Here is a 24,387-nt window from a genome sequence, read left to right on the forward strand (position 1 = left end):
AACGAACATTATATAACTAGGATCATTTAGAAAAATGGTATGATTTATTTTATGATTCAGATGATGATTTAGAATCTGATTCTGAATCTGAGGATTCAATTATGGCGGTATAATCTGGAGCTATTTTCAATCTCATTGAGCAGTATTGTTATAACCAAATGATTAATGAGATTTTTGATCCTTAACTTAAGATATTGTTGTTTATGAGTGGTCTAAAGGAGCTTTAAAATTTACTAAAGATCCTTCACTTTCAAAAAATCAACCTATAAATATTACTTTTTAAATAAGGTCATAGTACTTAGTATTATATGGCCCCCTTAATCCACTCAATTACAATATTGTCTGTGTTATAATATATAAGTGGACAAAATATAGATAACAACTAATAGATAATAACTAAATAAACTATTACCTAAATTTTTACATAAACTAGGGAATAATAAATTTAAATAATGTTAATTAGTCATTATTTATTTAATGAATAGAATAATAACTTACTTAATATGACAAACATTGATTTATATACTTATTTAAACGAATTAAAACCTGAGTACATTTATTTAAACAGTTCAACTGAAAAATTAAAAATATTAAAAGAATTAAAATATATTTCTGGAATTTATCTATGGTACAATCCAGGTCAAGGTCAGCGATGCAGCTATTGGCCTAGGCTAAATCACATCCATCCAAATCCATAACTCAACACTTACCTTGATTGTATGATCAAATATGGTATTGGTGCTAGAGTCGAATTCATGAATATGGTGTGGTAGTGTATCCAGATTATCCCAATCATCTGCTTTGAAGCAACGTTTCATGTACGTTGACACCCAATCGTGAGCCTTGTCAACGATTCCGCATAAAGAGATACTATTCGTAAAAAGCATGCATATCCAAACGCTTCAGTGTTAGGGTAGATATAGCATATATATAGAAAAAAACACACTGAAGTATCTGCTCTAATATTTCATCTTGAAGGGGCCAATTCTGCAACAGGCACAAAGACAAAGCATTCAGACGATCCATGTTTGTCTCCACTTTCTTTAGTAATATTTGATCCTTTTGTTCCGCCTTTGCTTTCAGAGGTATTGTATTCATCTATTATCAAATAGTGTTGTTAATAAGAATCCTTAACGATGTAGATCACGAAAAAGAAAAATTAGTTAAGGGTTTAACTTACCAAATCGAATGCTTTTTGGAAAAGTTGCTGTCGTATCTTCATCATAATGCAATCTTGATCTGCCTTTTCTTCATCATTTTCACCGTTATCTGCTTGATGTCTTTCATGTACATCGTCATCAATTTTAGAAGGATTCAGTCCACCACGTTCAGTATAATTATTGTCGTCTTGATAATTAAAGATCTCTCCTACTTCTCCTTGAGTGGACTAGTCATTTCCTGTCGTTTGGGCGTGCTTGAGCTACTTTCACCAACTTGCTCAATAGATCTTTTAGCCCCCACTAGTTCTTGTGTTTGGTTTGTCATTTTTTCAAGGGTAGCCACTGCAAAACATTCCTACATAACAACAAATCCAACCAAATGTGAATAACCATAGCTGGGTACACCGAAAACCGCAAGGTGATCATATACAAACCTCAGCAACAGCTCGCTTTCTCTTCATGGCTTTCTCTTCACTTTCTACCAAGGCCTCGCTGACAACTTGTTCTCGCCAAAAGTGATTATTGATTTTGTCCTTGCCAATGGCTAACAGTATAGAGAAAAAAAGCAAGTCAGCGTTTGTTTTGAAACATAAAGATGGACTACACGACTTACTTTTCAGATCGTTTTTCATTTGTTTTAGTCGTAAGCAGCGGCGGCTTGCCTTGTCTTTCAAAGCTTTCAAAATTATGTTGATGTCGTACGTGAGGTCAAGGTGGGCGTTCGCTTTTGTAATACCAGGATTCAATTTGACTGCAGCAGCGTCGAAACTTTGGATAGACCACTTTTGCCATTCTGTTTCGATCCAAAACGCTATTGTGAAATAACATAAATCTTTGAATATAAGTTCTATCACTACCCACAATTCGATAAAAAAAAGCTTACCATGGACACTTAATTCATCTTTTAAACTCTCAAGAACTTGAACGTCATTAGGCACTTCTTTTTTCTTTTGCCTGGGATTATTTTGTGCAGAGGCCTGTGTCATTTTTAGGATGAAGTTAAAGTAAACTGTTGGGGCTGCGGAAAAGTTGGGGCTGCGAAGAAGTGTGTCAAATATGCAAGATTTCCTGACCCGTTTAAATCTTAAACCTCGTCGGCGAATTTTATCGAGTCTGCAAATGTTCCAGAAACATCTTGTAGGGGAAACAAGACAATTGGGTTTCCTCATAAAATAGATTATTAGATGATGCCGATAAAAAGATATAAAAGGTAAGATATGATGATAGTGCTGATTATTTTCGAATATGATAAAACAAACATCCATGTAATCGGTTTACTTTTTAAAACCATCAACATCATCTTTATGCGATAACTGTTGTTGTGTCCAAGAATATTCGTCCGCGGCGTCCTCGGGAGGCGTTCTATACTACGTTTCTTAGCCTGTGGTGCTTTTAGTACTGTAATCGCACAAATCCTTTTTCCATGCGTTTGATACTTTATTGTGGAATACGCAAATACAAGGGGTTGTGATGGGAAGGGGACGCAGTGACATACGTGTTTGCGACTACATTCGGAAAGCTAGTAAAAATTACATCGATGACTTTATTGTAATATGATGAACAGAAAAATAAAATGAAATCAGAAAAATTGTTGCTATTGCTTTTATTATGTATATGATATCATATTTGCATGACTATAATTATAATTCCGTTTTGAAGTTTGGACTTTATATTACGTCTTAATTTGAACATAGCGGCCAGGGGAAGACATGCTTGTTCGAGACAGGTCAAAGAAGAATAGGGAGATGAAAACCCTGTGAGTGAGACAGCTAAAAGGTCATGGGGAAGTCGCTTGGGAGCATGTTGTTGGGTTAGCCGTAGACATGTAATAGAAAGAATAAGGCTGCTTACCTAGCTTGCTGCAGGTAGAGGATTGATCCAGTTGAGGGCCAGGGAGTTGATGGGCGTCGAGTTTTGCTAATATTATGCACACAACTAGCCATGCCGTTTGCAGCTGTTGGATGCGGCGGACTGGAGTTGGTTTCGATTGCGGGAGCTGATTGAGGAAAGAGGACAATGGGTCTGTGGTTTGGGGCGGTGCGGTGTGGAGGCGAGCGTGCATTCGAAGGCAGGCTATTGCATGCAGTGTGTCTGATTCTAGGTCGAAAGAAATTCCTCGTAAGAATTTCTTGAGACCGTCAGAACAAAATAGGAGATGTTATTATTCTAATCCAGAGAAAGAAAAGACTCGACAGCATCATGAAATTCGTCGTCATTTGAGAGCAAGAGGAGAAGGGGTGCGGGCCAAATCAGAGGGATAAAGGAATGCTGCCATAGCCAAGAGAAAAACGAACTTTTGTTATAATGACTTGATAGAGGAAGACGATCTTGATGGAATTGAACGGGCACGTTCCAAAGCAGGAGCCACATCGATTTGAGGTCGGTGAATGGAGACGGGAGGAGTCTATCTGAGCAACAGACACGAGGTGATGATGTTGTCTTCGCCAAGACGTTTACCATCAGTGTGTAAATGGGTTACCGCTGCGCGCATCGTCTTGAGGGTTGAAGCCTGTAGATTGTGTTCTTGTCGCATATCCGCCAAGAAGTGCATCAGATTGGCAGACGTGAAAGGTGTATGGGAGACTTGCTTGCGATTAGCCTAAGCCAAGAACCGAAGTTGCTATTTACGATAGAGCCTATCATATTGGTGTTGTTGTTGGGCAACCTTTTAATTAAGAGATTTTCAACCACTTGTGCATTGAGATTCTTGGTTACCAAGTTTTGCCGGACAATTGTCAGACGGAAAGCATCCAATTCTACGGTAGTAACGGGTGTGGCGTCCATGGGGAGGTCGTCTGGATGGAATGTGGGGACAGTATCCAAGGAGGGCATAGAGTCATTTGATGGTCTCTCTGAAACCAGATGGCGCTCGGCCAGTACGGGACCACCAGCGTGACCAGAGGAAGTTGCTCTTGAAGAATCTTGTTGATGACTCGAGATATGAGATTCCAGGGTGGATTTACGAAAGGATGATGGAAACTCTTCCATGGGACGGAGAACGCATCCGTGTGGAGAGCATCTGGATCCAGTATCCAGGAGACGTACTTTTGCAATAATTTGGTCATCCTGCCTGCAAAGTAGGGGTCGCAATTGGACGGGTCAAGACTGATTTCAATGTAGTGATGAAGGAAGTGTCGATCAGCCTGAACTTGAGTGCTGGAAGTGCAAAACTCCATATATATATAGCTCTCTAAGATGATGGCACGCAAATTCCTAGAAGTGCTAGCAACATCTACGTTTTGAGTGATTATTCTTAAAGGTAAAGAGTTCTGTGCCATCACAAAAGAAATCGCTTGGGCTCACATGCTTTAAAGAAAGCATAATATTTAAAGTGTGGTTGAAAATCGACTTCCCTATATGCCCCTTATCCTTTTCCCTTTTCCCCTTTCTTTTCACTTCTTTCTTCTTCCTTCGATTTTCTTTTCTCAATTCCTTTTCTGTCTTTTGTTAAATCGCGTCTCTTACTGCCACCCTCTATTGTATATTCTTATTGCACTATTGCTACTTCTTTACTCCTATCATATATATTGCTTAGAGCATCTCCAACGGTCGTTCTAAAATTTTTCTAAAATGGAACGCCGCTATCCTAGCAGGACCATAGAATTGGCATGGTTTTTCCAACGGTCGCGCTATTCTAAAACTGGCTATTGAATTTACTGCTCTGCTCTTTCTACTTCAACCACTCATCACAATGTCAAGCCAAAATATTCGCAACCTAAAACAAATGTTCGATGAAGACATCGAGGAAGAACGCCAACGTCAGCGCAGAGTTGAGCGTCTTCAGAGAATCTTTGCAGCTGATGACCAAGACGACGATCAAGTGAGAAAACCCAGAAAAGGCTCTGTTCCTGGTCATCTCGTCATTAACCGCCATCGCGTTGGAGGTCATTGGCGTTTATACAATGACTATTTTGGCGACAATCCTGTTTACCCGGAATACAAGTTCCGTACTCGTTTTCGCATTAGTCGTCGGCTTTTCGAACGGATCGTAAAAGCGAATTGGAGCAGAAAGATGCCTTCTTTCCGCAGAAGTACGACGCGGCTCATACGCCTGGATTGACACCGCTGCAGAAAGCGACGGCAGCAATTCGCCAACTGGCATATGGCGTATCTGCCGATGCGACCGACGAATATGTTCGCCTAGGTGCAAGCACTGCTCTTGAGTGCTTAAAGCGCTTCTGCTTGGCAATCAGCCGCATCTTTGGTGACGAATACCTGCGCTCACCAAACGAGGATGATATCAAGCGGCTTCTTGATATGGCGGAAAAACGCGGATTCCCTGGCATGCTCGGTTCCTTGGACTGCATGCATTGGGAATGGAAAAACTGTCCTGCCGGATGGAAAGGCCAATATCAAGGCAAAGAGAAGAAAGCTACAGTAATCCTTGAGGCTGTAGCAGACTTCGAAACATGGATCTGGCACGCGTTCCTCGGTCTCCCGGGTACGCTGAATGACATCAATGTCTTGCAGCGTTCCCCCATCTTCGATGATCTGGCGTCTGATGTTACGTCACCCGTCAACTTTTCTGTCAATGGCCACAACTACACCAAAGGCTATTATTTAGTTGATGGTATTTACCCGCCGTGGGCTACGTTTATGGATTCAATCACGCATCCGATTGAGAAGAAAAAAAAGGTAAATTTTAACAATGCATATGGAGAGCAGCAACTCTAACTACTTATATAGTTGTTTGCCTGTATGCAAGAAGCGTACCGTAAGGATGTCGAGCGTGCCTTTGGGATCTTGCAAAGTAGATTTGCTGTGATTCGACACCCAGCAAGACTATGGCAACCCGACGATCTGTCAATGGTTATGCGCGCATGCATAATCTTGCATAACATGATTGTTGAAGATCAGCGCTGCAATCCAGGAGAGAATGTTGCTGATGACAACGAAGCCGAAGTATTGCGAAGTGTTGGATCGGCGCCCATTTTGACAGTTCGCAGGGATCCAAACACCATGAGCGAATACTTGCATCGCTATGATGAGATCAAGGATGTCGCGGTCCACGATCAACTGAAGAACGACCTCGTTGAGCATTTGTGGCAGCACCAAGGCAATATGATCTAGTAAAAGACAAAAGATATTTTTTATTTATTGTTTTCTATTACTCGTCAACTTCGTCGTCGGTAGTCTGTTGAACTTCTACGTCCTGGACAATGGCTTTTGCGATTCTGGCCTTTGCATTGGCCAAAGCCTCGCCTTTTCTCAGCGTCCAATACTCGAGTTCAGCTCCTGAGTATCTGTCGAGCTGTTCTCGCATCACTTCATCGTCGTTCATTTTCTCCTGGAGCTCGATGCGCCTGCGGCTGTTCTGGACATGCTCCTCTTCAGCCTTCGCCAATCGAGCGCGATCATCGTCCAATTTACGCTTGCGCGTTCCATCCTCCTTCTCTTGCTCCTTGGCTTTCTTGCGACCGATTGGGCGCTTCACATACTCAGGTGCGCTTTGATTTGTCACATTGACATACTTGTTACTGAACTTTGGTTGCTCATGAAGCTCATTGTAACAGTGTTGAAACTTCCAAGCAGATTTCGCAGCTTTCTTATACAGCGTTACTGCGTAGTCTTTCTTCACTCCCATATATTCATCAGTACTGGTATCGTATCGTTTATGAAAACTAGCATCCCCTAACCTCATTTTCTTCGTTGTTTCTGCTTTTATTTCGCGCAAGAGCTTTTGCAAGACAACCGCAGTATCTAGACACCTCTCTTTGGATGGTACCCCAGCGGCCCGAGAGGGCTCCCTGGCCAGTTCATACATCCTTATCTCCCCCTCTTTGAAGAAAGTCTTTGTAGATAGTCTCCCACAATATTTGGAGGGGAACATCGGTACCCTTTGACGAACGAGTGGAGGTGGCAAGCCAGGATTGACACAACCACACATCCTCTTCATTGCTCCAGCTCGGACCGCGATTGCCAGCTTTTGCTGCTGCTGCTGTCGACGATTCTGCGACAACTTCGGGAACGGTGGTCGATTCGACACGAGATTCGACATTAGTGATGGGGATCGGGGCAGAAGAACTGGAAGACATTGTTGTTGGAAAAGGAAGTGATTTATAAAGAAGAGAGAGCTTTATTTTACTGCGTACAACAATGCGATTTTATTTTAGAAAACTTGCCCTAATTTTGGGACGCCTATTCTAAAAAATTTGACCCTTTTCTAAAATAGAATAGAAATAGGACGACCGTTAGAACTCGAAATTTTCTATTTCGGAATCCTAAAATAGAATTTAGAACGACCGTTGGAGATGCTCTTATAGCTTACTTATCCCATACTGTTGAATATAAAGTATAATCCCACAATAAAAAGAATTAAGTACAGTGGACCCCTGCTTTTTTTGAAGGCTGCCATTCCTGAGCACTCTTGAAAATAAAGCGGGTTTGAATTTCATCGGGGGAAGGGTAGCGGCAGCAATCTTCCGGATAAACTTTTAAAATTTAGCCGAAACTTTCTCACTACTGTACAGTAGTACAGTACTGTTTCTAAATCCATACTGCCACATGCTTTTTTCCTTTTATATTATATGGAATATATATTTTCTACAATTACCTGACACACAGCTCTACTTGTTTAAGATTCTGATAAACATATGATATAATGACTTCCCTAGTTTCTCTTGAGATCCGATCTTATCAATTACTTGCTCCGATAAATAAAGAAAAAACGAATGACAGCCGCGAGAAGCCAGCAAACTCACTTCTGAAACAACACCATTCACTACTTGAGATCAGTCTTAGTAATCAGAATGAAAAATTGACGGCTCTATATGAGAAAGGCTTAACAACGCACAGAAAACCTTTAATTACAGTATAACAGTATTACCATACTTATCCACATTCTTCCTGTGCTGAACCACAGTGATACACCACCAAAGACATCAATAATAAGACATTCTGTTAAATATTATAGCACACACATATGAATACAACTGCATTGCGGCTGAAACATATTAATTAAAACCTCTCACTCAGATGATTCACCTTTATGAACAGGACAATGAATTTATCAACAGGTACCTCAGCCATTACATTAGCTACAGTAACGCCGGTTTCAAAGATGTGGCCGAATAACATATCATAGCGACTTCAGGAGAAGCTCTGATACGTCCTTGATCCATCCTGTATTACATAGTTTATCAACTATCCGGATGAATTGATATCGCCGTCAAAATAGCTAGAATATAAAAGAGCTTTATATTTTATTTGAAATAAAACATCATCTTAAAAATATTAATATTATCCCTTATTATCATTATTGAAGCTCTATCATCACACTTTTGTAATGGCGAACAAGAAGTACGCAAAGCTTACGGAAGATCAACAAGAGCAAGTGTACCAGCTTAAAATGCACTCGACGCGTATGACCAATGGCGAGCTTGCTAGATGGGCCAAAAACGAATTCAAGCTAGAGTTACTACCAAATGAAACGGCTATATCAAAGTTTTTGAAACGAAGACGAGAAATGAACGATAATACTTTTGAGACTCAATCACACGAAAAAAACACGCAGCTGCGAAATTTCCTGTATGTAGCATATCTGAAATACTTAATTGGTTGTTGGTACAGTAAAACAGTTTTAAATCGAAAACTTATTTGTTTGTTCTGCTAGGATGTCGAAGAAGCTACATATATGTGGATTATCAGCTGTGAAGAAGCCAACATCCCATTAAACTGGCCAGTTATTGTTGAAGCTGCTAAGGATTTTGCGGATAAGCTGAACTATCCAAAAAAGGGTCCGGGTGCATTCCATGGTAGTAACGGCTGGCAAGATCGCTTCTGGAAAAGATACGGATTGAAGATGTCGAGGATTCACGGTGAATCTGGCTCTACCAACGACGAACTCCTTGCATCTGAGATGCCGAACATATTAAAAACAATCGAGCAATACGAGGCCAAGGATGTTTACAACATGGATGAAACAGCCGTATTTTACTCGAACCCACCTTTGACGACTATCTCATCGCGACCGATTTCTGGAATTAAAGCTGATAAGTCAAAAATTACCGTCGCGTTGACAGTCAATATGGACGGATCCGACTTCAGAGAACCATTAATCATTGGTCATGCTGAAAAACCAGCATGTTTTAAAAAGAAGGATGGTGAGTAAATACAGTGATTATAATCTATCATATTTACCCGCATACAATGAAAGTATTGTTAATAACAAGGAAACCTCTTTTTTAGCCTCCCATTATGGTTTCTCGTTGTACTTCTCTAATTCCAATGCATGGATGACGAAAAATATATTCAAGGTTTACCTTCGTCGCTTTGACAGAGCCATGAAATATCAAAATCGAAACGTTCTTCTGATTCTTGACAATTTCTCTGGTCATCAATGTGATTACGAGCCTACCAATGTGAAGCTCCTCTTCTTGCCACCAAACACGACCTCAAGAGCACAGCCGTCGGATGCCGGAATCATAAAAAGTTTCAAAGGATACTTTAAGTAAGAGTTTTTCTCTTTTTGAACGTGCCTCCACCTTGTAATATTATCAATTGATGGTAAACAAACAACTTATTTATTCTTACATTACTTTTGCTACAGACGATTGCAGTATGAGCGAGTTTACATAGAAACCCAGAGGCGTGGTAATCGTCAGTTGGTCACCCAAGGCGGAAACATTTTCAAGGTTGATATTCTCAAGGCTATGAGATGGTCCAAGGCTGCCTGGAACTCTGTTAAACCAGAGACTGTGCGTATTTGTTTTCACAAAGCGTTGCAAGTGCCGGCTTTTTTGGTAGTACAGCTACAAAACAATGACGAGGGTCAACAGCAACAAGAAGAGGAACGAGATCTTGCAGACCAGATAATAGGCCATTTGGAAGTAATATATGGTATCCCAGGGGCACGGTATATCAATGCTGCAGATTTTGATCCTGTAGAGGAACGGAAAGCAGTACACCCAGTATTGCAAAAAGATACCATTGTTGCCGCAGTCCAATCTGCTCAAGACCAGGAAGAAGAAACAATAGAATCGCAACAAGAAGCCACAGTCCACCCGACAGAAGAGTGAACGCTCAGAGAAAAGCTCTTCCATTTAGATATGGTTAGCTGTTTTTTAGAGGAAGGCTCCCTCAAAGAAAGGCTTAGACAAGTGAGAGACCACTTGCGCCGACAACAAATAAATGGGACACAGAGCACCTTAACCTCTTTTTTTAGAGCATAACAATAGGCATACATGGTCATAGACGTAGATATACACCTCATATTCGCAAATTGTATTAAAAATATTCATACATCTTTATATGAATACCATCCACATGATGTAGCAAAATATAGATACTTCACCCCCATATAGAGTTCAAGGGTAAAAGATATATTGAAAATGAAAAATAACAAGGTATTGAAAAAATTTATCAATGATTTTGGGTCATTCCCTGGAAATTTCTTGAAAAAGCCCGTGTATTGAAACGAACGGGGTTGAAAAATTCGGGGGTCCACTGTACGTTTTATGCTATAGCTCTATAGCAGACATATTGACAACTAATTATGTTTCCCAACAAGAAGATTGACTACTTAAATATAAGTACCTCATACATATTATATGTATACACGGGTCACGACGGGTCAACGGGTCGGGTCAAGGGTTGGACGGGTCGACCCGCAGGTTAGAAAAGCATCAACCCGACCCGTTGACCCGTCCTCAACCCGCGGGTTGGTTTTGACCCGCGGGTCAGATTGCGACCCCTACTGCAAAGTGATCGATCGTGAAAGGTCCCCAAGTCTGGTGAATTTGTTTGGATTATCTACGCCTATTTTCCATTGATTTTTGAAATACTGTCGACGAGACTCCGAATCGGCTATACTCCTTGGATATGTTGGGCTTGAATCATGATCTTGTTCTCCAGTCACTGCGTTCACACTTCGGATGCCAGTTTCAAGAGAGGGAGGGAGCGAGTTCCACCTTGCTTGTTGGTGTAGGCCATGCTGGGCGTATTGTCTATCCTCATCACCGTCGAGTTCTCCGTTAGATGGAAAGCTTTTAAAGCTACATGAGCTGCCTTAAGCTCCCGCCAATTGATGAATTGGGCAGCTTCCTCCTCTGTCCAATAACCATGAGCTCGAAGATGGTTCCAACTGCAACTCCACCCGTATTGCTGGCATCGACAAACATTGTTTGTGAGGATGTCGAAGGGAGAAGTGAGTGTCTGTTCCATTTGCTGATGTTCGTGTATGTATCACCATTGAAGTTCCCACAGACTCGTTTGATCGAGAGGGCGAGGAAGATCTCAATCCGCATCTGACTTACTGTTTCTTGTAGTATCGCAAAAGTCGTCGACTGAATAATCATCGTTAAGCTGTGAATGATCCTGGGGGATTGACGATGTCGTTTGTCCAGTACTTGCTTGATCGATTGACGAATATCGCGAGGCTTGGCTGGCGCTAGTAGAGCTGTCATTGAGCAGGTGTTCTATACAGTACAGAACCGAGATGTTCCAATTGTTGAGTTGGGGTTAGAACTGAACTCGTATGATTGACTACCCAACCGAGATGTTGTAAGAGGGAGACAACCTGATAAGGCTGTTCCATCGCAATTACTTGCACTCGGCCATAGAAGCCAATCGTCTAAGTATATTGAGATCCCAATTCCTAGAGAGCGCAAGTGTTCTGATATAGGCCTGCAAACTTTGGTGAAGACAAAGGGACCTGTGGACAAGCCAAAGGCGGTCGTACAATACTGGTAAGCGTGGCCTTTCCAAATTAGGCAGGCGTAAGGAACCTTCTCGAAGTTGGGTGAAGACCGTGGGTTGGACAAGTCGATTAAGATTAGATAATCGGTGGGTTGATCATTAGAGCCACTTCCCAATTGGTCTCCATCTTGAAATGAGAGGCATCCAGATATTGATTCAGATGTTTGAGGTTGAAGACTGGTCAAACGCCGCCATTTTTCTTGGGATGACAAACATTGAGCTGTAAAAGCCTGGTGTTTGACGAACTTCCGTGCCGGAGACGGGTTCGATTGCTTGCTTGGACAGTAAATCTTGGTTTGCTTGATTTATCAATGGAGTCTGTTCCGGGCCAAAAGGCTAGATGGGGTTGGCGTTATTGTCGTTGGTGGTGGTGTGTGAAATTGATTTTTGTAGCCGTGTTCGATGGTGGTGTCGACGAATGAGTTGATTGAATTTTGAGTCCAATTTGTATAAACTTGCTCTGGAACCACCATGTTGAGAGGGTGTCCTGATAAAAAAAAACTGCTGGTCTGGAAGATTCGAGAAAGGACCAGAAAATTGAGAGTAGTCATTGTTAGCCCGATGACGTTGACGTTTATTAATAGTCGACTCTCGAGCAGCCTTGCGTGCTACGGTTTGTTGAATCAATGTGTTTTGGATCTCATTGAGAGGGAGGGTGTAATTGACTTCGTTACCAGATTTTGACGAAAAGAAAGGATTAATGGCACGAAGAGCGATGTTGGTACGAGGCATGTGTCATAAAGGCACCGGCACGCAATAAGAGTTTGCGGATATAACGAGGCATTGTACAATAGCATTCCAAATCAGGGCTGCCTGCTTCAGATGTTAAGAATTCATGACTGAAAATATCTTGAGGGCGGTAAACAGCTGCCATTGATATTGCAGCTGCTTCAAGGAGTTGTCCACATAGCTCTGACCTTTGTTTATTGCACGTTCAGCTGTTAGGATAGTAGCCGGGGCCTTGTAGTCCACATGGGCCATGTGAGGGTAGGACCCGATGATGGTTTCACGTTCCGAGTCTGAGAGTAGCGCCGAAGTGTGTAATGGAGCATCCATATTCAGTAAGCCCTTCAGAAAGAGACCAGTCGTAATGGGGTCGAGTATACCCATTGAGTGTAAAGAAGGGTAGCAGTGCCATCCACTGACTGCATAGAGATAGTAGTAGCACCTTGGAGTTGTTCCTGAAGAGCAGCAATTTGGTGTTCCATCATGTGTAATTGTTTTTCCAGGGGGGGTGGGAACATTAAAAGTGAGAATGTAAGTGATAGATAGAATAGAGATGTACAGTAGTAAGCTGGTAATAACTGAATGAAAATGAAGATTAATGTTATAATAATTTGATTTATTGCCTTAATATACGCTACGAAATGAGATTCTAGCATAATCACATCTCCTATATATTTTGTTCTGACGGTCTCAAGAAATTCTTACGAGGAATTTCTTTCGACCTAGAATTAGACATACTGCGTGCAATAGCCTGCCTTCGAATGCACGCTCGCCTCCACACCGCACCGCCCCAAACCACAGACCCATTGTCCTCTTTCCTCAATCAGCTCCCGCAATCGAAACCAACTCCAGTCCGCCGCATCCAACAGCTGCAAACGGCATGGCTAGTTGTGTGCATAATATTAGCAAAACTCGACGCCCATCAACTCCCTGGCCCTCAACTGGATCAATCCTCTACCTGCAGCAAGCTGGGTAAGCAGCCTTATTCTTTCTATTACATGTCTACGCCTAACCCAACAACATACTCCCAAGCGACTTCCCCATGACCTTTTAGCTGTCTCACTCACAGGGTTTTCATCTCCCTATTCTTCTTTGACCTGTCTCGAACAAGCATGTCTTCCCCTGGACGCTATGTTCAAATTAAGACGTATTATAAAGTCCAAACTTTTAACCGTATTCAAACTTCTTGTTTTATTAAAGGTGAAGCACTTTTTCGTGCCCGATGTTGTGTCGGGTGGAGGAATTATCTTTTCTTTCCGTGCGTAGCAGCACTTTTCGTCACCATCGTCTCGCAACGATTGTCCATCCAAGATAATTTTGATTCCGCATTAGCAGTCACAGCATTCAATATTCTTAATAACCATCCCAACCGAAATATGCAACCTCTTTGGTTCTACAGCAATGAATCCTGCCCTGCATAGGAAATCAGAAACGGTTTCCAAGTGAGAACTTCCGTTGTCGGGTGGGACTTCATTGTCACATCTTACTGTACGGAGTGGGAAGTATTACATTTGACCGTGGTTTCTTTTGTTAAAGAGCCCCTCGGTGTAATGTGCAAACGTGTCTACGGGATTTACTACGACATATACGCCCTGCATAGGAAATCAGAAATGGTTTCCAAGTGAGAACTTCCGTTGTCGGGTGGGACTTCATTGTCACATCTTACTGTACGGAGTGGGAAGTATTACATTTTGACCGTGGTTTCTTTTGCAAAGGAGCCCCTTGGTGTAATGCGCAAAATGTGTAGTAAATCCTGTGGGGGACTATGATAAAGATAAGTCCAATTTTTTTTTGTTTTGTTCAATCAAATTCAGCAAACTTTTTAATGGTTACTAACTATTACGTATAGAGTACAGGTTTATAGAAGAATGTTTGGGTCACAAGGCATTTATTCCCACCACACCATAATCTCCAACCACGTCATTCCAAAAGGGTTCAAGATCAACTGCTCTAGTCGACTTTGCCTTGGTATCCTTGTACTAGATTGGTCAACTTTTTTAATTTTAATATCATTTTATTTATATAGTATCAACCACATGCATGGCCTTGAAGACGTTGTACCGTTGTTTTTTTGACCGTGTAGTTTTTGTCTTTGTACCCAAAAGAATTTATTATTGAAAAGAGTTATTCAGGCAAACATTGCCACCAACAAAGAAGGCTCACTCTTGACCATTGTTACAAGCTCCTTCATAATCAGCCAAAGTTTTTGGTCCGTTACATAGAGAAGTCAACTGGCAACAGTGTCCCTGCCGAAGGAGGTCAAGCTCGTCCAATTGGTCGCAAGCAAGCCAAAGAAGCGAGAGCAAGAAGAGGCTTTTTATAAGCGTAAACGCCAAGAAAGCTACGCCGAAGCCTTGGCTATCCAACGGGAGCAATGTCGAGTCGACATGGAACGAGGGCTTGCCGACAACCACTTGTTGAGTATGAATTTGGAAGGCATGGATGAGCTCCCTCGTCCCTATTTTATGAAACGCAAGAGACAGGCACTTGAGAGACTGGAAAAAGCTGAAGCCCATGCTTGTGTTCCTCAAGAGGGACAAGATGGATCTGATATCGAAACAGAAGCAGAAGCTATTCATTGATAAATGTTTGTACAAAAAAACTCATTTGCTTAAAGTCAAAGTACAGTTTTGTTCATAATGTTTTTTATAGAAAGAAATAGACTTTTTAAGCACTGTTGCCATGATGAGCCCATAAATGTTCAATGAGATCATTTTTCAATTGATGGTTGATTTTAAGATTGTTATTTTTTAAATTTTTTTATTATGTAATGGAATTTTATCCAAATCTCTAGCATGTCTACCACATCTCCAATTTACATAATCTTTATCATCCTTTAATTTAACTTTCCATTTAGCAGGTGAACAGTTTCATCTCTGATCTCACTGTAGTGTTGAAAAAATTCCCTCATCGTATTAGGATTCCTCTCAACTACTAATGATGGTACAGGCCCTTCACATCTCACTTCCTCGTGCTCTTCATCTTCATCCGGGTCTTTGCGGCCACTTTCGTTATCATATTATGCATGATAATACATGCCTTCATAATATTGGCCAGCTTGTTGAGATCCCAAAGCTTTGCTGGAAGTTGGATCACTGCAAATCTTGCTTGTAGGATACCTGAAGGATACACTAGGGGGTTTCACGCTTGGGAATTTCTGCTTCTGGGTTGTGTGAGAAGTAGTCAGTATAAAGTCTATCATGACCTCCGACGCGATTACAGTTGATAGTTCTGCGACCAGGGACAGAACCTCCTCTACCTTTTGGTCTCTTTTCGTTTTCGAAATCTTGTTCGATCACTTCAATGAGACGCGTCAATAAACGTTGGCGAGTGCGTCGTTTGGCATCTTCTTCGAGCATTCTCTTTAGTTGCTTCTCCATGTGACTTTAGAGAAGAAAATAAAAAATACAAGTGGGAGAGTCAAAAAAAGTTTTACAGTAAAGTTTTATTTTGGAACCGCTGGGAAAATATACGAATTCTATGGTCCCCCCTCATGATAACTGACTGTAATATTCCATAAACCAAAAGAGACAGAATAAGTCAACGAGACCCGAAAGGAATTGAAACTGGTTTATTATGATAACAGAAGTTCTCACTATTTATGAGAAATGGCTTATCCTTGGCAACCACCACAGCGTGTTCATTGAACGGATGAATTGATGTTATGAATCAATCTTATAGGAATAAGTAATGTATGATGCCTGAGTAAAAGGACACTTGAGTAAATGCCTCAGATAGTAGCTAATGTGAGTTACGTGATCCAACTAATGACAACTTTTTCCTGAGCATAGCTAATAGGTGTTTCACCAAGATGTGTATGAATAAGGAAATGTCCGCACAAGTGAGGTTATGAGGGTGATAACAGCAATCGTTAATGACAGATGAAGGAATATGTGTTATTGATCATGTTGGATACAACACTGACTCCAAATCTAGGATAGAATTTGGAAACAACCGATGGGGATGCTCTTATAGCTAGTTATTTTGACAAGGCCATCCAAATAAAAAGAAGGGGAGACTGATGGGTAGACAAAAATTCGTACGCATATGCTGTTCAGTTCCTTTAGAAGAAACTCCTACTTGTGAGACGGCAATCGGATTGGCTATATGAGGTTTCCATGTTTGAAAACCCGCTCAGAAAAGTCGTACGCGTACCTGTAGCACTTCCCTTGCTGGATTTTTACAGTGGACCCCGTTAGTGTCCACTGTCAAATTCAGCGGAAAGTGTTTACACTGACGGAATTGACGTTTGGCGAGGATGGACTAATTAGGTACAAAGTTTAACCGGATAATAAAGATATTGAACCTACACGTCCTGACACGCTACGCAGTCACCCCTGACCAAATATTTTCTCCTTTGATTGGATATGTTTGACTTCAACATACAGTAGAAGTTGACATTTTTCTCTGCTAAAACGAGAAAAACGTTGACCTCAAGGGGTTGACATTAATGGGGGTTCACTGTATTACTCAATAGATATTTCTTGTGGTTCATTTGTATGGACATCTTCTCTCCCAATCCAATCTTCTTTTCTACATCCTTCTTCAGATCCAATATGACAGATTGTGATTAATTTATTTGTCACTACGTAAAAAACCAATTGATCCTTTGTATATATGAAATACACAGTACATAGTATAATTTTACAGCAATGATAAAAAGATGGTACATATCATACTGTTGGCTTTTGTTACTTAATAAAAAGTGTACTTGTTTAAAAAATGATGGTGAATGTCACATGTCTCATTGTAATAGTGCTCATGTGCATATCAGTTTCGAATCGTTTCGCGTTGTCGAGGTAGCTATGCGTATCTTCTGTTTGTTTGACGAACTATTTACAAATGTCGAGTGACCTTCGAGCGGCTATAGATTCTTTGTTTTTGAAAGTTTTGGCGATGACTGCTCCGGCGGCGACTCTAGTGCCAGCCACAAAGGGGATGCTCATGTTAGTACGCATCGATCTTACATGAATGTTTCAATAATCAGGAGTCATTTATTGTCTAGCATTACCTGTGTTTGGTTGTTCAGTTTTATCACTTTTATTCTCTCGAGCACGCTTTTTGACTAGTGGTAGTGATGCTGATGGCGACTCGATGAAAGAATTGGCTGTGGTATTACATATCAAATCAGGATGAGCATCGTACAATGACCTTTTCTTTTTCAACCCAAATAAACCCGTCCCAGACTTACGTTCATATACAGTTATAAGGGGTTATAAGGATAAATGATAAAAAACATGGTATGGTAATTTGCATGATGATGGTGACTAAGGCTATTTGCAGTGTAATTATAAGTCGTCGTCGTCGTCGTCGTCATTTTCTCCATGTTCGCCGTCGCTATTGTCGAGATCGAAGACAGCTCGGGTACGATTATTTTTTGGTGTGAAAAAAATGAAAGGGGGTTGTTCTTCTCTGAGATCGAACAAATAGACCTTGGCTTCTTTTTTTCTTCGTTCTGCTTCGGATTGGGCGTGTGGAAGGAGACTAACGATGTGCTCTAGATTGTTCTGTATTTCAAAAAAAGGTGGCATTAATATATCCCATCGACCTGAATACTTGATATATCTATATATATAATTACCTTCCAAGTATATAGTAGCTGAATGGACTTTTTGAATTTTGAGTTGATTTCATGGATCGAGCAAGGAATGTATAAGCTGTCAATCTTGGTCACAACTTGAATATCGTCCTTCTTGATGATTGCTTTTAGTACACCGTCACGGCCTATAACAAGGTATTTTCGGGTCAACCTTATACCAACCTTACGGATATCATTCTCATGCAACTTTTTTGATACTTACCTACCCAGTCCATATACATTATACTAAGTGTTGTGGCGTCATAATCATCTTCATCAAAAGGCATTGTGGTCAACTGGTTCAAGATACAAGCATTGGTATGGATATTTTTACATTCTTGTTTACGGATGGAGGCAGGAGTGGCATCATCCGCCTTCCATTCACAGCTTGATATGTTTTGTCCATGTGCCAACACCAGCATGTCTACTTTTCTGCCTATGACATTATGCGTTGTACTGATGACCCCTCCAATGGAATAATTCAGTTCATTGTTTCTCTAACGGCCTTGCTCTCGATACATGCTTGTTCTCCCCTGCATGATATAATTTGACAATGATCAGCAAATGATCCTTGCAAGGCAATATGCAATTTCAAAATTGTTGATACCTACAGACGGAAATGGTACTTTTTGCCGCGAAAGATGATCTTCAAGATACTGTAACAATCTTCCACACAGTCAAGTTCACTCTCAGAAGTAGATGAACGATATAAACAATTTTTGATCCTATATAATTGATAGAGTATGAGATTGATGTAAGAGTTGTATCAATCTATGTCAGAAATAATAAAAAAAGAGACTTACGATGCTTCCAAAACGTCGATTATTTGTAGAAAAGGTGAGTCGGTTTTTTTTCTGATTTCTACCACCTTTTGTTCTGCAAGGTAGATCAATGCTTGTTGGGTTTCGTAGACATGATCATCAACACCGTCGGTCTTGGCTTTTCCTTTCAAAACCTATAAAGGATATAGGGGTGTCAATATTTGTCTCCTTCTCCAATATCCAATTTATTACCACCTTCTTTAATTCTTTTAGTAGCTAGTGCTTTCATAGAAAATGGAGCAGGTACAATAACTGAACATGTATTTCAGCTAAAACTAAGATTCTTTCTATTAATTTAGGATCTTCTTTTTTAATTTGACTCATAATTTTTCGAGTTTCTTCATTATGCATATAACCTTGACTAGAATGAGCAAATTTAAAAATATTATAAAAAGGTTTTAATAAATTAATAGAATTAATTTTGAAGTTTCCATCTGGTGGAGGACTACCAGATCTTTCAATAGAGTGATAATACATTCTTTCACACATTTCTCTCATTTTTTTTCTTTCTTCATAGTTATGATTCATCATCTCACCTAATCCATAAGTAGCAAAACCACCAATAGTACCAACAACACATAAAAATTTAGGAGTTGGATACGTTTTTAATTTTAATATGTAATAGAAATGTGAAAAAGCCAACAACATGGGGACAATCAGTAGTGGTTAAAAATTATTCTAACATGAATAATTTTGAAGCTATTCAGAGACTAAATAATCTTTTAATTTCAGCTACTTGTTCATCTCCCGCGGCTTGGTTTACTGATTCCTATAAATAAGATAATTCATTCAGGTATTATAAATAATATTAGATATAAACTTGTATATAACTATATGTAAAAAAAAGAATTTCCCCTCTCCCCTGGTACCTTGAAAATGGACTTTCTCTTAACCATTTATTAAAATGGTTATCACATATAGTCTCTGAGGAATTATTTTCCTGCTGATAACTCACTTTATACACTTAAAATTATTACTTCCCCCTTCGGGGGAAACCCGTTATTTCATTAAGAGATTGGAATAATTTTGTATTATAGGACATCTTCTATTAAATAGGGAAGGGTGCTTACGATTTCAATCCCAGCTAAAATCCAGATTTGGAAATCTCACTTTGTAACGGCCATGCTTTTTTAACGTTACACGTTCCTGAGAGACTTGGGTAAACTTCAACTTTGTGCCGTCTTCCTAGACTATTACCCCATTACATTTCTCAATATGAGTTCCCAAGAGGTGTGCTATTTGATATCATCTGCCATCAACGACATTTGAGGTCTTTCTGTAAAAATCGTTGAGCATTTTCCACTGTTAGCCGGGATTCTGACAGACTGCTCTAGATGAGCTACAAATTTACTAACTACTTTTTTTCTGCACATTTCTCGACAAAGCAGTCGACCGATCATGTCTGTCACTGTGGCTTGGATCGCAATGAGCCATGTCCAGTGCATTCTTGCAGTGTTTCAGTAGAATAGGCAACGCATATTTTAACCATGTGTATTTGAATATTACTGCTGCAGCTGTTTGCTAATAAAGCTACAGATAGTTCGTTTTTGTAAAAACTTCTGCGCCTACGTTCTGTATCTGTGGCTCGAGCACCCATCGTAGGCGGTAGGCGTAATCATAGAGAATGCCCACTTAACCCTATCAACTGCGGTACTGTGTACTTACTAATTTTTTGGTGATAATGCAATTTTGCTGAAAAGATTACATACAAACCTCCTCCAATACTCGCTATAGCTACTACCTTGCCACGATCACCTGTGCATATGATCAACAGTTCGCCTCCACCAACTTCTCCTGCTGTCGCTGCCCCACCTTTTAGAGCTTCGGGTTTAGAGCGGGGCAGCGCCCTAACGGGAGGGTCAGCGGGAGGGAACGTCCTGCAAATATAATTATCAATGTCATATTAGCAAAAGCATCTAGACCGTAACAGATAATAGAATTTCGGGTCTTTGCTTTGGTAAGTGAGTAGGGCGATCAAAGCGAGCTTTGTTTAGGGTGTACGGTCACATCTTTAGTAGGTAGAGCGAACAAAGCGTGCTTATTTTAGGGTGTAACAATCACATTTTTAGTAAGTATGATAGAGCGAACACAACGGCCCAGGTTTAGGGTGCAACAATCACACCTTTCATGATGTCCCAGAATTTCCACCTCAACAATTGTCCAATACCCACCTCTAAGATTCTGACCTGTAAATTTTACGAAGAAACTGAACACGATCTGTTCAGTTGCAAGGATTGCCCAGGTATTGGACATGAATCGTCTGAGAGTTCAGAGTGCATTAACTCAAGTAGCTGACACAGTAATCAGCTACATAATCTTAATCTGAAAGAGGTATTGCCTTTAGGCATTTTTAGTGCAGTGACGACAATGACTTCAAGACCAAAATTATAAAAAACACCATTCTCACTCCTGTCAAGCAGAACAAATTTTCAGCATTGTTTGAAGGTAAAAGGGGGGTGGTAGGGGGCATTGCCCCCACCTGGGGTCTGGGGCAGAGCCCCAGTAAACTGGTCCCTGGAGGACAGATGCTAACACGCAGCGAAGCGGAGGGGCTCACATCGTCCGGAAGCGAAGCGGAGGGACCAGTTTATAATTTTCAAAGACATCTTTACCTCTATCAAATTGATACTCATATAAAACATTGATTTCATAATTAAATTCTTTAGATTGTTTTAATTCTTCAGAAAAATACCATCCTTTCCATGATCCTAAAGGACAATACATTTTTTCATTATCTCTGTAAGGTAAAGTAGGAATAAATAAATTATCTGTTGTTTTAATTTCAGCATAAACAAACCAAAGTAATCATCTAAATTTGTATTACTACTAAATCTTGGTTTTCCAATAGGCATATCATTTAACATTGAGAAAGGATATAATATTAAATTTTGTGTTAATCTAATGTTATCTCAAAAACATCTTACTGAACAAGGACGAGATAATATTGAAATAATTAAAGCAGGAATGAATAGAAAACGAACATTATATAACTAGGATCATTTAGAAAAATGGTATGATTTATTTTATGATTCAGATGATGATTTAGAATCTGATTCTGAATCTGAGGATTCAATTATGGCGGTATAATCTGGAGCTATTTTCAATCTCATTGAGCAGTATTGTTATAACCAAATGATTAATGAGATTTTTGATCCTTAACTTAAGATATTGTTGTTTATGAGTGGTCTAAAGGAGCTTTAAAATTTACTAAAGATCCTTCACTTTCAAAAAATCAACCTATAAATATTACTTTTTAAATAAGGTCATAGTACTTAGTATTATATGGCCCCCTTAATCCACTCAATTACAATATTGTCTGTGTTATAATATATAAGTGGACAAAATATAGATAACAACTAATAGATAATAACTAAATAAACTATTACCTAAATTTTTACATAAACTAGGGAATAATAAATTTAAATAATGTTAATTAGTCATTATTTATTTAATGAATAGAATAATAACTTACTTAATATGACAAACATTGATTTATATACTTATTTAAACGAATTAAAACCTGAGTACATTTATTTAAACAGTTCAACTGAAAAATTAAAAATATTAAAAGAATTAAAATATATTTCTGGAATTTATCTATGGTACAATCCAGGTCAAGGTCAGCGATGCAGCTATTGGCCTAGGCTAAATCACATCCATCCAAATCCATAACTCAACACTTACCTTGATTGTATGATCAAATATGGTATTGGTGCTAGAGTCGAATTCATGAATATGGTGTGGTAGTGTATCCAGATTATCCCAATCATCTGCTTTGAAGCAACGTTTCATGTACGTTGACACCCAATCGTGAGCCTTGTCAACGATTCCGCATAAAGAGATACTATTCGTAAAAAGCATGCATATCCAAACGCTTCAGTGTTAGGGTAGATATAGCATATATATAGAAAAAAACTCACCGAAGTATCTGCTCTAATATTTCATCTTGAAGGGGCCAATTCTGCAACAGACACAAAGACAAAGCATTCAGACGATCCATGTTTGTCTCCACTTTCTTTAGTAATATTTGATCCTTTTGTTCTGCCTTTGCTTTCAGAGGTATTTTATTCATCTATTATCAAATAGTGTTGTTAATAAGAATCCTTAACGATGTAGATCACGAAAAAGAATAATTAGTTAAGGGTTTAACTTACCAAATCGAATGCTTTTTGGAAAAGTTGCTATCGTATCTTCATCATAATGCAATCTTGATCCGCCTTTTCTTCATCATTTTCACCGTTTGCGCTCTGTATTCTCTTTTGAAAAACTAGCAACGAAGGTATTCTAGCGAAATGCATGCACACCATAGCTAGTGCTTATACAGTATGTAGTTAATAGGACTTGACGTATACGTATTGTAACAGTGCATATTTTATTCGGTGTAAGTAGTTTCAATCAATTGCTCCATAGTGTTGGGATACAGTAGTAGGGTGATAAACGTAGGTTGAAAGAAGTTGAAGATTTAATATAATATATATATATATATATATATATTAAAGTATACTGTTATTGAGGAGCCTTTTCATACTTTATTGAAATTACCGCGCATAAACACATCCGTGTAGAGACATCCTAGAAAGTTTGAAAAGCATTAAGGAATATTTTTCATGTACCCTTTAAGGTTCTCTTCTGTTGATATATCGACTGATCTGTAGTAGCAATAACAAGTGAACATCCTTGCGGACAACCCCCACTAGTATATATTTATAGGATGAGTGTAAACTGATGAGGATCAAAAATAGAAGAGAGTGTCCGTATCAAAAGCCAATGTGAAAACAGAAATTTAGGAATAGCCAACACCACATACGACTGTTCGAGTGGGACAACACCAAGATTCACATTATTGTATTGTAAGGCGGAAAAACAGAGTGTTTGGAAACGAATCTATGCGTACGCCTCTCACTTACGCTTAGAGTACTGATGTGTATAGACTTAAATTGTCTCAGAATAACCGTCTGTTTTATTGTGTCAGTGGTAGAATTGGGGCCGAAACAACAGATATAATATGCACCAATGCTACTGATTGACGCTTTACAGTGTAAAAAGTAGACAAGCGAAATACACAGGGAAGAAAGATATCATAGGAGATTCCTCTAATAGAGGTATAGCGATGGGTACACAAAAGCACCAAAGTACTAAGTTGATCTAGTGACTACTATGATAATGCCAAATTCGCTGTCAACTCATCAGTATGCACTAACGAGGAGATGATGGTTAATCGTGCAAGAAGTGAATTGAAGTTTACACTCAGAGGGCGCACAAGAAGGTGGAGGTACTACTAGCCAGGGGAGGTGTGTTTTGATAACAAATACATAGAGAAAGCTATATGAGCTACGCATGGGGGTTCTGCAGCAGCATGTGAGGTAAAGTAACGATGGCAACGATTGCTATGTTGTAAGGAGGTGAT

At 39.7% G+C, this 24,387-nt stretch overlaps 4 protein-coding genes across 4 annotated transcripts; 1 reads left to right on the top strand and 3 right to left on the bottom strand.

The window, feature by feature from the left end:
* Positions 1–1,248: 1,248 nt before the first annotated feature.
* Positions 1,249–2,318, bottom strand: BDB00DRAFT_374617 (uncharacterized protein). The gene is made up of 3 exons (XM_053117124.1): positions 2,044–2,318; positions 1,595–1,971; positions 1,249–1,515 (listed from the first exon to the last, which is right to left on the bottom strand). Exons 1-3 carry the CDS (start codon positions 2,144–2,146, stop codon positions 1,369–1,371), a joined length of 627 nt encoding a protein of 208 aa, XP_052979773.1. The 5' UTR covers positions 2,147–2,318; the 3' UTR covers positions 1,249–1,368.
* Positions 2,319–2,707: 389 nt separating this feature from the next.
* Positions 2,708–3,299, bottom strand: BDB00DRAFT_823384 (uncharacterized protein). The gene is made up of 2 exons (XM_053123537.1): positions 3,012–3,299; positions 2,708–2,872 (listed from the first exon to the last, which is right to left on the bottom strand). The coding sequence occupies exons 1-2, from the start codon at positions 3,220–3,222 to the stop codon at positions 2,781–2,783; spliced, it is 303 nt and encodes a 100-aa protein (XP_052979774.1). The 5' UTR covers positions 3,223–3,299; the 3' UTR covers positions 2,708–2,780.
* Positions 3,300–13,265: 9,966 nt separating this feature from the next.
* BDB00DRAFT_823405 (uncharacterized protein) lies at positions 13,266–13,748 on the top strand (the record flags this gene model as incomplete). Its single annotated transcript, XM_053123538.1, has 2 exons — positions 13,266–13,553; positions 13,693–13,748. Coding segments are annotated over exons 1-2 (267 nt in total), but the record flags the coding sequence as incomplete, so codon positions are not given.
* A 4,100-nt stretch (positions 13,749–17,848) lies between these two features.
* On the bottom strand, positions 17,849–19,876 carry BDB00DRAFT_787991 (uncharacterized protein; the record flags this gene model as incomplete). The annotated part of the gene is made up of 6 exons (XM_053120751.1): positions 17,849–17,854; positions 18,163–18,305; positions 18,383–18,546; positions 18,771–18,884; positions 18,963–19,114; positions 19,850–19,876. 6 exons carry the CDS (start codon positions 19,874–19,876, stop codon positions 17,849–17,851), a joined length of 606 nt encoding a protein of 201 aa, XP_052979776.1.
* Between the last annotated feature and the right edge of the window lie 4,511 nt (positions 19,877–24,387).

The sequence above is a fragment of the Zychaea mexicana genome (assembly GCF_025766255.1).
Source record: "Zychaea mexicana strain RSA 1403 chromosome Unknown BDB00scaffold_36, whole genome shotgun sequence".
Classification (NCBI taxonomy): Eukaryota; Fungi; Mucoromycota; class Mucoromycetes; order Mucorales; family Lichtheimiaceae; genus Zychaea; species Zychaea mexicana.

Excerpts from the sequence above, each read along its gene's own strand:
- BDB00DRAFT_823384 (XM_053123537.1), bottom strand. The coding sequence starts at position 3,222 with ATGCACGCTCGCCTCCACACCGCACCGCCCCAAACCACAGACCCATTG. Across the intron at positions 2,873-3,011 it reads CTCTACCTGCAGCAAGCTAG|CATGTCTTCCCCTGGCCGCT; the intron begins GTAAGCAGCCTT and ends GTCTCGAACAAG.
- BDB00DRAFT_374617 (XM_053117124.1), bottom strand. The coding sequence starts at position 2,146 with ATGACACAGGCCTCTGCACAAAATAATCCCAGGCAAAAGAAAAAAGAA. Across the intron at positions 1,972-2,043 it reads AGATGAATTAAGTGTCCATG|CGTTTTGGATCGAAACAGAA; the intron begins GTAAGCTTTTTT and ends ATTTCACAATAG. Across the intron at positions 1,516-1,594 it reads GAAAGCGAGCTGTTGCTGAG|GAATGTTTTGCAGTGGCTAC; the intron begins GTTTGTATATGA and ends GTTGTTATGTAG.